The sequence below is a fragment of the Cucurbita pepo genome, chromosome 12 (genome assembly GCF_057944985.1).
Source record: "Cucurbita pepo subsp. pepo isolate OVF chromosome 12, ASM5794498v1, whole genome shotgun sequence".
In the NCBI taxonomy this organism is placed as follows: Eukaryota; Viridiplantae; Streptophyta; class Magnoliopsida; order Cucurbitales; family Cucurbitaceae; genus Cucurbita; species Cucurbita pepo.
This window is the reverse complement of record NC_141809.1, coordinates 15,654,307-15,666,969: the sequence shown is the minus strand read 5'-3', so window position 1 is coordinate 15,666,969 and position 12,663 is coordinate 15,654,307. Positions and strand designations below refer to the sequence as shown.

The 12,663-nt window shown below is 36.1% G+C and overlaps 3 protein-coding genes across 3 annotated transcripts; 1 reads left to right on the top strand and 2 right to left on the bottom strand.

Annotated features, from left to right (window-relative positions):
* Positions 1-121: 121 nt before the first annotated feature.
* LOC111807041 (glutaredoxin-C1) lies at positions 122-838 on the bottom strand. Its single transcript, XM_023692612.2, has one exon. It carries the CDS (start codon positions 500-502, stop codon positions 122-124), a length of 381 nt encoding a protein of 126 aa, XP_023548380.2. The 5' UTR covers positions 503-838.
* Positions 839-3,770: 2,932 nt separating this feature from the next.
* On the top strand, positions 3,771-9,100 carry LOC111807039 (serine/threonine-protein kinase PBS1). The gene is made up of 5 exons (XM_087129351.1): positions 3,771-4,803; positions 5,359-5,564; positions 6,255-6,444; positions 7,784-8,175; positions 8,263-9,100. Exons 1-5 carry the CDS (start codon positions 4,683-4,685, stop codon positions 8,752-8,754), a joined length of 1,401 nt encoding a protein of 466 aa, XP_086985477.1. The 5' UTR covers positions 3,771-4,682; the 3' UTR covers positions 8,755-9,100.
* A 122-nt stretch (positions 9,101-9,222) lies between these two features.
* Positions 9,223-10,716, bottom strand: LOC111807040 (bidirectional sugar transporter SWEET15). Its single transcript, XM_023692611.2, has 5 exons — positions 10,389-10,716; positions 10,029-10,276; positions 9,806-9,967; positions 9,602-9,721; positions 9,223-9,525 (listed from the first exon to the last, which is right to left on the bottom strand). Exons 1-5 carry the CDS (start codon positions 10,438-10,440, stop codon positions 9,379-9,381), a joined length of 729 nt encoding a protein of 242 aa, XP_023548379.2. The 5' UTR covers positions 10,441-10,716; the 3' UTR covers positions 9,223-9,378.
* Positions 10,717-12,663: the final 1,947 nt, after the last annotated feature.

Here is a 12,663-nt window from a genome sequence, read left to right as displayed (position 1 = left end):
TAGGCAGCAGAAAGCTCTAAAATCTTGGGTAAACTTTAAACATATATGGAGAAGGAGAGAGCAAAAAAACAAAAAATTGAAAAGAAAAAAAAAAAGGCATTGCTGTTGAATAAAGTTAGATCTAAAGCCACAAGGCCCCAGCTTCCTTGAGAAGAGGGACCAAACTGCCATTGATATGAGAAGCCATAACTCTGTCCATGGACCCCACCAGCTTCCCGCCAATAAAGACGACGGGCACCGGCGGCGAGACGGCTCCGACGAGCCTCATCAAAGCCCTTTCAATTTCTTTTCCTCTGGGGTCGTGGTCCAGCTCGTACACCGTTGAGCTCACTCCCATTCCGCACAGCAGCCGCTTCAGGGCGTGGCACATGCAGCAGCTGCTCACGCTGAATATCACCACTGCGCTCCCCGCCGCCAGCCGGACCACCCGGTCCACTGGGTCTCTCGCTGCCGTCGCCGGCATGTAGTAGTCCCATGAGCGCTCTGCCTGGTAATGCATCATTTTCGCGGTGACTGACGATTAAAAAGAAAAAGAGTGATCTTTTTGGGGGAATTTGGTTGGTTTTGTGAGTATGGTTTGTTGGTAATGGCGGTTGGGGGATAAGGGGATGTGGGGTTTATATAGGGGAGAGAGGAATTAGTTATACTCGTGGGAGTCAATAGTAAATTTATGGTTTTGTGAGTTAAACCAATTTATTTATTACAAAAAAAAAAAAAAAAAAAAACCCCATAAATTTGTCTGCTGTTGTCGCGAGGCGTGGGAGGAAGATGTTTTGTAATGTTTTGGTTTCAAAAGGATTACTGTCTGTACCTCTCATCTTTTTTGTTTCTCTTTCCATGCTAGAAAAACAGAACAGAAAACAGAGCATTTGTATTTACATAAAAACAGGAAAACGGGGCGTCAGAATTGTGAATGGAAGGCGGCTACGAGGAGTAATAACTTGTCTACGCTACACAATACATACACTCTACAACTTAATAAAGGAGAGACAAAGCCTTATTTCGGAGATTTTTAATAGACGGCTGTGTCTGTCCTTGTTGTCGGCTTCTTTTGTACATTCAGAAAAAAAGAAGCAACTTTTATGGGAAGAAGAAGAAGAAGAAGAAGAGGAAGAAATGTCTGACGCGACCCCCTTAAGCGCATGTTTTGCTTTTACCTGAACCAGTATTAACCCAAACAAAAAAAAAAAAAAAAAAGAAAAAAAAAAAAAAAAAAAGGAAAAACTGTTGTTTCATCCTTCTCTAGTGTTTCTTGTATGAAGCTTATGTTATGATGGAGAGTGCTTAAATTAGGGCAAAATGTGCATAAGCCAAGGCCTCCATCGGCGTCATATTAAGCATGCGTGGATGTCTGGTGATAAAAGAATATCATTCTTGATAAGTAATGGACGATGCAATGTTGGAGTGTGTGAATGGGTCCTGATGATCCATGACACAAGCATGGAGTTTTTTTCATTGGGTTTGGAGATTGTTCAGATATGAATAACAAAACATGAGAAACTAAAAGTTGACAAAGATTTTGAAGGATTATGAGAATGTTTAATGAAAAAAGAAAAGTTGACCTCTCATCTCATCTCATCTCATCTCATCTCATCTCATCTCATCTCATCTCATCTGGGAAGAAGCAAACTTTTGAATGCAAAAAGAAAACATAGATACTACTTTGAATGTTGGTTCCATTTTGATGTAAAAAGAAGGAAATGAGTTTCAGAGTTGCAGACTTTGGGGGCTTCATACATTGCTTTGCTTTGCTTTGTGTGCGTCTCCCATGTCTCCACTTCTTACAACATCCCCTCTTTTCTATTCCCACCCTCCAATTTCTTGTTTTCTATATTTTGTTTTGATTAATTATGCCAAAAGTAGATGCAACTTGGAACCAACCAAAAGAAAAGAAAAGAAAAGGAGATGATGAAGAAGAAGAAGAGGGGGGCAGGGCGTGGCCTGAAAATTCAGAACACCTGCGACACAAAGTATAGAATGGAGCATGGACAAGCAAACCCAAATCAAAACGCTTTCTCTCAAACTCTACTTCTTTAAAACTTCTTTATTAAAACCTAAACCTTTTCCGTTACTATAATTTCTAAATATTTGTTTTTTGGTTTCATCTTTTACTATAATTTCTAAATATTTGTTTTTTGGTTTCATCTTTTAATGATTTGATTTGACATGACACATAGTAAACTGTAAAAGGGGAGTAGCCCCAATCAGGTAAATTTGGTAGCCTGGCTTGCCAATTAAAAAAACATAAACTAAAAATATTAGAACCTAGGTTTTTACCTTTCAGAACAATCCATGGGCCTTAATTTTGGGCCCCACGGAGATTCTAATTCTCGGATGGACCCATTAAGAGCCCACAACCCTTTTTTTTATTTTTACTTTTATATATTTCTCTCACCTCATTAACATATCATATTATTAAATTTATTGTTTTTTCTTTCCACAAAAACAACTTATTTTTTTTTTTTATTTTTCTTTCTTTATTTCCGTTTATATTTTAATAACCAAATATAATTTAATCTCTTTGCACATCAGCCACGTGCTCCAATCATATGGTGTCTTGGGTCCAGCCTTTTAAAAATTCCATTTATTTCAACCAATCAATTAAAAATTGAGAGTTAAAAATAGTAACATGAGAAACATTTCAGGCCATAAAATAACTCTTTATTTATTATTTTATAATATCTTTTACAATATTAATTTTGGTTTTATTTTATAATACGTATCCTTTTGTTTCTTTTTCATATAGATAATACCAATTTTTTCAATTCAATTATTAAAAATAGGAAAGTATGTTAATTTGAAATGCTATTCAAAATTAAATGAATAGATATAGAAAAAAAAGTAAAAGGAGGACTTGACACGTGGCACTATATCATTGGATCAGCTAAGGTGAAAAGGGTAGGTTGCTCTAGTACCAACCACCAATTTCAAAAATAAAATAAAATAAATGTAGAATTGAAAAAATCACAATATATTATTCTTGTAAAACAAAAGTAAATGCATAATTATAGATGGAAAAAAAAAAAAAAAAAACGACCGACATTGTTTACTTTTAATCCACCGTATATCACGCCACTTGCGTATTTCTTTTTTAAATAATAATAATTGCTTTCATACATAAAGAAAAGGACATGACCATGACATGCTTGTGTTTTCTTCATTTATTTTCATTCTATATTACAACATCAATCTAAAAAAAAAATACTATACTTTTTTTTTTTGTTAAAATTTAATAGTTAACTTGTGTACAAGATATGTATATAAGCTATTGAATAATTTAAAAAACAATGACAAAATTTATATAATATATATATATAATATTTGACTTTATAATTTGATTTTTGTCAATCCAATTTTAGAGTTGAATTGAACGTTAAAATAAAATGGTCAACCTAAGATATGATCTGTGAAAATAAAACAATTGGGAAAGAAAAAAAGAGTAAATTAAGAAGCAAAAATCTAGTAAAACAAAGATGCTAATTTGAAGATAGGATTGAAATGAAATTGTCCAAAAATTTAGCGATTGTTGGTAAAAGAAAAAAAAAAAAACAAATTATTTGATGAAGGGCATCAGTAGTTCATCGGCTCTATCAAGTATGCAATTGCAATTGCAACTTCTTCTTGTTCTCACTCCAAATGAGGATGATACCAAAGATTTCAATTACTTTAAGAAACCCAAATGCCAGATGTATGTTGGGGAAAGCTATAATTTAACCTAAAAGTTGAGAGAAGGGGTTAAGAAAACAGGGAGGGGAAAAAAAAAACTGATGGCAACATACAAAACCGTCTGATTTGAATCCGATGGCGACGATGATGGCCATTGTTTCCATTGGTGGAATTGAAATCAGCGTCACGAGTACGCGAACAGAGAAGAAATTGGAGATAATGAAGGCAATGGAGGGACAAAAAAATGAAGCTTTCCATCAGTTGAATGTGGAATGAATCCGCCAGTTCCCCTCTTTTATTCACTGCTTCGATTCAACCCAACCCTCTTTCCAAACAATTCAGAGAAAGGATGATGATGCATAATTGGATCATTATTCAATTATTCGTAGAGGGAGAGATACAGTGGATCTGAAATTGAGATGTGATTTTCTTTTCCTTCATTTTCCTTTTCATTTTCCTTTTCTTTTCCCTTTTCCACCCCTTTTCCCTTTTCCCTTTTCCACTTCTTTATTATTCTGTTTTGTTAATTGAATAATTGGGGTTGCCGTAATCCAAGGGGGCGTGTGTGGAAGCCGAGTAGTCTTCAATGCAAAGCCGGCTCTTCTTCTAACTCTGCTCTTCATTTTCACTGTGCACACCCAGTTAATCTATCTCACACGAAACCTTAGCTTTCCCCCCCCCAACGACCCTCTCCCTCGTCTCTTCAACATCATTTATTGGTATTTCTACACTCTTTACATTCTTCTACTTTCTCTTTCTCTCTGTCCTCTTCTTCTTCTTCTTCTTCGTTTTTCACCTTCCCGATCGGGAGGAGGGAGCTTCTTGGGGACTAAATTTGTTTAGGAACGGACTCATTTGGACTGACCCTTGATGTGATTTCTTTGTTTTTCGTGGTAATTGGATTGGATTGTGAGTCCTCGATCGAATCTGGCGGCGTTTGAGATCAATTCTTCCCTTTGTTATTGTGTGTTTGAGGGGTACAAGGATTTCGAGGATTGGGGTTTTGATTTGAGGATATGGGTTGTTTTCCTTGTTTCGATTCGAGGGAGGAGGAGAAGCTAAATCCTGAAAGGGAAAGCGATGATGGTCAGCAAGACCATCCAATGGTTCCACCGAACATTGCGAAATTACCTTCTGGTTAGTTTTTCTCTCCTCTTTGGTTCTTGATCTGTGTGGACTCTCTGGTAAATAAAAATCTGTGTGTTCTTGATCTAGTGTGTACGATTCATCATTGTTGTTCCTTTTCTTGCTTCTTGTTAGTCTATGAAAGGTTTTGATTAAATGGGAAAAAAGAAAATTGATGTGGAGCTACTTTTAGTGGACCCCAGTAGATTTTCATAAATTTGATAGACCTGTGTTTTTTTCATTGGAGGAATCATGGTGAATTCTGTATGCGTCTGACCGAAACATTTGTTATAGGGATCAGAGTCGCAATCAATTGTTTAGTAGTCACTAAATCTGGCGATTGTGTTCATCCAAATTTGTGTACTCTGCATTAATCATATTTGTATGATAGATAATATGTGTTTGCAGTATTAGATTCTTTCCGCTTTGCAAATATAGTTTTACCACTTCAAACATCTTCCCCCTTTTTACGGAGGACGGATCCTAAATTTTAGAATGGGGTAGGAGGACCGCATACTTCAAATGGATCTGTTACTTAATTGCTATGATTGTATGTTTTGCTTGCAGGCACAGACAAACTTGGATCCAAAAGTAATGGAGGTTCCAAAAGGGAACAGCAGATTCCCAAGGATGCTCCTCTTGTCAATATTTCTGCTCAAACATTCACTTTCAGGGAGCTTGCTATTGCGACAAAGAACTTTAGACCCGAATGTTTTATTGGGGAAGGAGGATTTGGACGTGTATACAAAGGGCGGCTCGAAAGCACAGGCCAGGTTATGTGTCTATATTTAAGGCATCAATTTGATATTGTTACAGGCATGGGCATAAAAATTTCGATTATATATTAGACTTGGCCATTCTTGTTTGCTCTTTTCCAGAAGTAAATTAGGATTATCTTATGCATGGAATTAATCTTTTACTTGAAAGGAAAGGGGACGTGAGAATGTTAAAATTGAATTAGTCTTCACATTTGGAAGATACTATCCATTAAGGAAATGTAAGGAGGATGAAAGTGATATCTGTTACCAATTTTGAAGGAATTATGAGTCATCTACAACTTGTATTATGCTAGCAAGTAAGAATGTCGTTAAAAAGAAGATATTGTTTCATTAAAGTAGCTTAGAAGTTCCTGCTGGAAAATTAGATTGGAGTTGATCTATTACCAGTAGCAGAAAGGGGGAATCAGATTGTTAAGAATGAATTAAGCCTTCCCGACTTGCATGACACCTTTCCACAAAGAACTACTATCTAGTTTCTTCATGTCTTGTCACAGAAATGTATATAAATTTTGCATATATGTAAAACTTATAGGACTTCAACTTGAAAATTATGCCTTCTTAAACAGAGAGGGATCTACTTCCCATCTTCTGAAATAATTAGTTGAAATTCACCTGTCATATTCCATGTCGCTAGAATATATTTTGATATCGATGGAAATTTCTTATTTGCATATTTTGCCGCAGATTGTTGCTGTTAAACAGTTGGATAGGAATGGTCTTCAAGGCAACAGAGAATTTCTAGTGGAGGTTCTCATGCTTAGTCTTCTACATCATCCAAATTTGGTGAATCTGATTGGTTACTGTGCTGATGGGGATCAACGGCTTCTTGTGTATGAGTTCATGCCTTTGGGATCATTGGAAGATCATCTTCACGGTAACATTTTCCCCTGACTTGAAAGCCTATAATTTGGGTGAACCACATGTGGATAAGTAGTAGTCAATATATGAAGAATCATTTCAGAAATCGCCCTACAATTTAGCATGGATTTTGAATGTAGATCTGATGTTGATTGTGAGCCACTATTTTTCCACTTTTCTTGCTGGTTTAAGATTGGATATAGTCTAGAACCTAATCTTTGAAAAGGGTTGAGACCAAATTCTTATGATTTTTTTTGTAGCCTGCTGTTGGCTCTCAGAGAAAACAGACCTGGTCAGTTTGAGGATACCTTTTAAATTCTAGTATTTCCTTCCAACCTGTATCAAATTTTCGCTAGATTACTATTGTCCTAAAGCTGTTATGCAATGACCATTCTATCTGATCAAAGAGCATGCTAGATGGACCAAAGGACTGTTTTCAATGAATTCACATAGAAAAGAGGACTTCTTGTCGACCTATTTCTCTGTTTGTTGTTCATAATTTACCCCTTGTGACATTCTTGATTTAATAAAAAAACTTTTTTTTTTCTTTTTTTAATTTCCAATGTTATTCATTCTTATGTTGTCTACTCATATTCAGATGCAGTATTTAATGAAGTTTAGTGGCTGCTATTTGGTTATATCGTCAATGTTATTGCAATTTAATACAATTGTGTGCATATTATGTGAAATTATACAAGTCTTATAATTTGTGAGACGTGTGTTGTAATGACTTGCTAGTCTAGTTTATGAACAAAACATAGTAAATCTGTCATATCATTCTTCCCATTTGATTATTTTGTGTAGCCACTTAGAAATATGCATAAGAGGAGTATTGTTATATGCTTGATCATATTAATGTCATTTAGTTATAAAAATCAATGGAGAAGAAAAGTTGTAGCAAGTTAATAAAATTTATAATATTATTTTAGAATCAGAAGCTAAATGTATAGGACTATCATGGCATTGCTTGCTTATGTTTAGAATCAGAATCAAAGCTAATTTGGTGTGAGACCTGCAAAAGTAAATAGAAAAGAGAAAGGTGAAAAGAAAAGAATGCAGTGGTACTCACTAAAATGGGAATTACATTCCTTATCCTTCAAAAAGAAATGGTTCTTAATGTATTTATTTTTAGCTTAGGGCTTACCCATTGGGAATCATGCTTTATTCTTTGTTGAACTTTTATCTTCTTATAAAAACCTCTCTTTCTGTAATTAATTGGAATGGGACTCTGCTGGATTTAGGGAGAATCTTTTTGTTCTCCCTTACTTGTAACTTTCTCCATGAAGAATGTTATTTTACTTCTAAACCCTAAACCTTCAAGTATTTTGATCACAAAATTTTTTCTTCTTAATCAGAAATTCCACCTGATAAGGAACCCCTTGATTGGAACACAAGAATGAAAATAGCTGCTGGTGCAGCCCGAGGTTTAGAGTACTTGCATGACAAGGCAAACCCTCCAGTTATTTATAGAGACTTCAAATCCTCCAATATATTACTTGAGGAAGGATACCATCCAAAGCTTTCTGATTTTGGACTTGCCAAGCTTGGCCCTGTTGGAGATAAATCTCATGTTTCCACCAGGGTCATGGGGACTTATGGTTACTGTGCTCCTGAGTACGCCATGACTGGACAATTAACCGTCAAGTCTGATGTTTATAGTTTCGGTGTTGTGTTCTTAGAGTTGATTACTGGACGGAGAGCCATTGATAGCACCCGACCCCAAGGTGAACAGAACCTTGTCACATGGGTAAGACATGCTCATATTTTTATAAAATGTTGGATAGTATTTTTGTTGCATGCTAATTATAGTTGGTCTTTTTTTTACACAATGAAGGCACGCCCATTTTTTAACGATCGCAGAAGATTCTCGAAACTGGCCGATCCACAGTTGCAGGGGCGGTATCCCATGCGAGGTCTCTACCAGGCTTTAGCTGTGGCATCCATGTGTACCCAAGAACAGGCTGCAGCCCGTCCACTCATTGGAGATGTGGTCACTGCCCTGTCTTATTTAGCAAATCAATCCTATGATCCAAGTTCTCCTTCAGGTACAGCTGCTGCTCAGAGAGGTTCTGGTGATCGGGACGAAAGACCGAACAGTGGCGAGAAAGGTGGAGGGGTGGTAAAGAATGAAGAAGGGGGAGCTTCTGGACGAAGGTGGGCACTGGATGGTCCGGAGAAGGACGACTCCCCCAGGGAGACTGCAAGGATTTTGAATAGGGATTTAGACAGAGAGCGTGCGGTCGCTGAGGCGAAGATGTGGGGAGAGAATTGGCGAGAAAAAAGACGACAGAGCACGCAAGGCAGTTTTGATGGGTCTAATGGATAAGTAAATGCAATTAGAAGAAGAGATGCAGAAGGAATGATCTCCTCTGTTACCGCGTCTACTTCTCATTCCTTCCCTACGTTTGATTGGTGGAGGAAGAAAGAAGAGGTCCCAATGTTAGGAGGTGTTATTGAAGCTTCTAAAACGTTGCTCATAGGGTGGCTGCTACTCAGTGTCATTGTGGGCAGCAAAGCAATGGATGTAGGGGTTGGGTTGATCCTTGCGGACTTGGTTAATACTTTTTTTTCTCAACTCTGTTCAGTTAAAATTTTCCTCCTTTATGAATTCCCATAACCCATACATGAGAAGGAAGAAGAAGAAGAAGAAGAAGAAGAAGAAGAAGAAGAAGTAAAGGCAAGCATGGTGGAGGAGAATGCAATGTACATAGAGAGAGACGCGAGGCTTGGCATGTTTGATTGCCTATGTCCTGTATGATGAACTCTGCAGTACAAAACTGTTTGAATCGGCCAATTTTGATGAACTCTGCAGTATAAAGCAGAGAGCAGCAGGTTTTGTTTAATAAAACTCTATACCACAATAAAACTAAAACATTGGCTGCAGAAAGTATGAAGAACATAACATAATCATGATCTTCTCGATATCTATATAACATCCTTTAATTCAGCGTCATTTCTGTTGGGCTTCACTCACTGCGACAACTGCTATGCTTTTTACTTGTTCTGGCAGCTTCTCTTCCATTATTTTCCGCTTTCTGTAAACTGCGTAGAGCAGCATCTGAAGCAGCCCCAATATGAAGCCCACCACATTTGGAATCTGTCCCACATTTCTTGTTAATGCACACCCATTCCCTAAACTAATTATACGATTATGGTTTGGAATTATTACTTACAGCTATGCACATGTCTTTCAAGAAAACACCATAAGCAAACCACATTACGGCGCTCAATGTGAGGAAGAAGGACAGGGAAAATGGTAAAAACTCGACGCTCTTGGTTTTAATTACTTGTCTCTGCAACCAAGCACAAGTAATTCCTGTCTTAAGTGCAATCATTTTATGGAATAAAAATGGAATGAAGATGTAATAAATGCGCACCAAAATGCTTAAAGGGGCTGCAAAAACAGAGATGGAAACAGCAACACAAATCCACCCCATTACTTTGACAGCATTTGAACGTTTGGGAATGAAGTGGATGGCAAGGAGGATGAATCCAAGCAGCCCCAAGTTGATGACAGCAAAGATTCTGATGGTCAACATCTGAAGGAAAAGAATGAAGCATTAAATAGTGAGAGATGTTAAGAAGAAGAAGAGTACTGACCCTGACTGGATTGGCGGCGAATGCAATGAAAACGATCAAGTAGAGAAACTCGAGGACGCAGCCAAAGGAGTTGATGGTGATGAGAAGAAAAGTGTTGGTTTTGAGGATGGCATAGTAAAGCCAAAGGGCGGAGCTGAAGAGAGCCACTAGGTATGGCAGTGCATGGAAGCCCTCCGTCGACTTCTTTTGCCATATTCTGTAAAACGTCGGCAAAGGAGCTAAGTACACAAAGATGGAAAGGATGTTACCTGCCACGCAAAATTTCTGAAGTTATGTCACAACACCCACTAATTAATTAATTAATGTATTGATTAGAATTAGTGTGGTATTTAGAGAAATATGAGAATGGTTAATGATTACCAAGAATGCCAAATGTTAAAGCTAAGATATGGGGGCTGTGAAAAATGGCCATTTTTTCTATGTCCCTCCAAACAAACAGCTTACAAGCTTGATGTTATTGCTGCTGCTGTTGTTGTATGAATGAAAGGATATCCCGGGCAGGGAAGCCTGAAAGGATATCCCGGGCAGGGAAGCCTGAAAGGATATCCCGGGCAGGGAAGCCTGAAAGGATATCCCGGGCAAGGAAGCCTTACTTACAACCCTCTCCCTTTCTGTATCCTCTGTGTAGCTCTCTTGTTTTCAGGTTGAAAGAAGAAGAAGAAGAAGAAGATGATGATGATGATATTGAGAAGAAGCATTGGAGATATTTGGTTTATATAGAAATGAAAGTGAAAGAGAGAGAGAGTTTTGAATGCATGGTAGGTAAGTTACCACAAACTCATGCAACCAAACCAACCAAACCAACCCAACTCAACCCAACCCTACCCTTATGTGCCTCTTTCTTACTCTCTCACACACCTCTTACAAACTTCCTTTTTATTAATCCATAACACAGCCATATGGATCTTATTTTTAATTTTCTGATTACGAGATTATTGTAATGAAAAGAAAAAGGTTAGCCCAAATATGGGTGGTGGTGGCCTCATCGAACAATGTATTGCCCACCTTATACAATGCACTGCACTGGGCTGCTCTCCTATGTATGATAATCATATATAACTTAACTTAGTTGTAGCTCGTTTATTTTACTTAGTTGGTTTGACATAGTTGTAGCTCGTTTATTTTTTGCAATTACAAGAGAGAAAACATAATTTGTGGCGGACCCACGTAATTTTTTGCAATTTGTTTGATGGGGTTACAAATGAAGGAATTTCTCTATTTTTTGCATTTGGTGTGTAAAGAAAGCAAGAGAACTCAATTAGGTGGTATGAGTTTGGTCATCCTTTTTGGTTACCCAATGAGTTTTAATTTAATTTTCCATTAACTGCTAATCTCTCATTTATATTAGGAGTTAATGAAAACGTTACTTGAGACATAATTTAGTTGCTTAATTAAGTATATAGTGGATGAATAATAATAAAATGAGAATGTTTTCAGTATTGAGGAAAAGAGAGAGAAGAATATGAAAACAGGAAATAATGAATGAAATTGAATTAGAAGAGTTAGGTAGGGTGTTGAGATGTATTAATAGAACAACTTAACAACTTTGGATATTAATTTTGGTTTACTATATAGATGCTGGGTTTCAAATTAGGCCCTATTTTAGCTGCTTCCATTCACATGGGCTTCTAACATCCACTCCACCTTTAACATGTTCTAGAAATTCTCTCCATCGAGGTTGCAATTTTAAAATTCATTTAACAAATTAATATCGTCAAAACAACATTAAAAAGGACAACATTAAAAAGGACAACATTAACCAACTGTTCATTATAAAATTCTCTAAACAACATATATTTATGAAGTAGTTAAAAAGGGACGATGAATATTGTCGTTTAAAGATTTAATCAAATTTGTTATATTTGTTGATAATAAATTAATTAGAGTTTAATAAAATTATTGATTATTTTACTCAGCAAAACAAAAATAAATAAATAAATAAATAAATAATAAAATTCATGCAGGAATACATAGATTTTCCATTTTAGGAAAAATGCATGTATTGTTTGATCGAAAATTATGATAATTAATAAAATGATTATCCGACAAAAAGATAAGATTAAGTCGGTCACGTCTTTGATTTAATACAAATATTTGGAAAGTTCAAAGAATTAAGAAGCTAAGTTCTATAGTTTATGATATAATCATTTGGTGCATATTTTATACAGAAATTAATTAATAAACAGCCAACCCACTCACCACTTTTCCCCCTTTTTTCCTCTTTCTTTATTTCAATAACAAAGTTATATTATTAAAACACCATCATGCGAAAATGATTGATATAAATTAATTAGTTTGTTTAAACTTTTTTATGGGACAAAGATTGAAATTATATTCATATTTTAAACAACAAAACCACCTCTTCATTCATATACATAAATCTAAGGCTAAATGCAAATTTCCCAATGAATATACAATATAAAAAAATTAAACAAAAAATGGGTGTCACAAACCCAAAAAGAGAACTAATACTAAACAGACTTTTTTTTTTTTTTATAAATTGAGGAAAAGGGGAAATAATAACTATTATTATACTTTAATAAAGGGGGAAAAACAGAGAGGCAAAAATACTAAATAAATAAAAAAAAAATAATAGAAAAAACACAATAATTGCATCCTTTGACGTTTCAAAGCC

What these genes read in the sequence shown, in the direction of transcription:
- LOC111807041 (XM_023692612.2), bottom strand. Translation starts at nt 502, where the DNA reads ATGATGCATTACCAGGCAGAGCGCTCATGGGACTACTACATGCCGGCG.
- LOC111807039 (XM_087129351.1), top strand. Translation starts at nt 4,683, where the DNA reads ATGGGTTGTTTTCCTTGTTTCGATTCGAGGGAGGAGGAGAAGCTAAAT. An exon ending in ATTGGAAGATCATCTTCACG is followed by an intron (nt 6,445 to 7,783) that starts GTAACATTTTCC and finishes CTTCTTAATCAG; the next exon opens with AAATTCCACCTGATAAGGAA. An exon ending in AACAGAACCTTGTCACATGG is followed by an intron (nt 8,176 to 8,262) that starts GTAAGACATGCT and finishes TACACAATGAAG; the next exon opens with GCACGCCCATTTTTTAACGA.
- LOC111807040 (XM_023692611.2), bottom strand. Translation starts at nt 10,440, where the DNA reads ATGGCCATTTTTCACAGCCCCCATATCTTAGCTTTAACATTTGGCATT. An exon ending in CAGCCCCTTTAAGCATTTTG is followed by an intron (nt 9,722 to 9,805) that starts GTGCGCATTTAT and finishes GCTTGGTTGCAG; the next exon opens with AGACAAGTAATTAAAACCAA. An exon ending in TGAAAGACATGTGCATAGCT is followed by an intron (nt 9,526 to 9,601) that starts GTAAGTAATAAT and finishes AATGTGGGACAG; the next exon opens with ATTCCAAATGTGGTGGGCTT.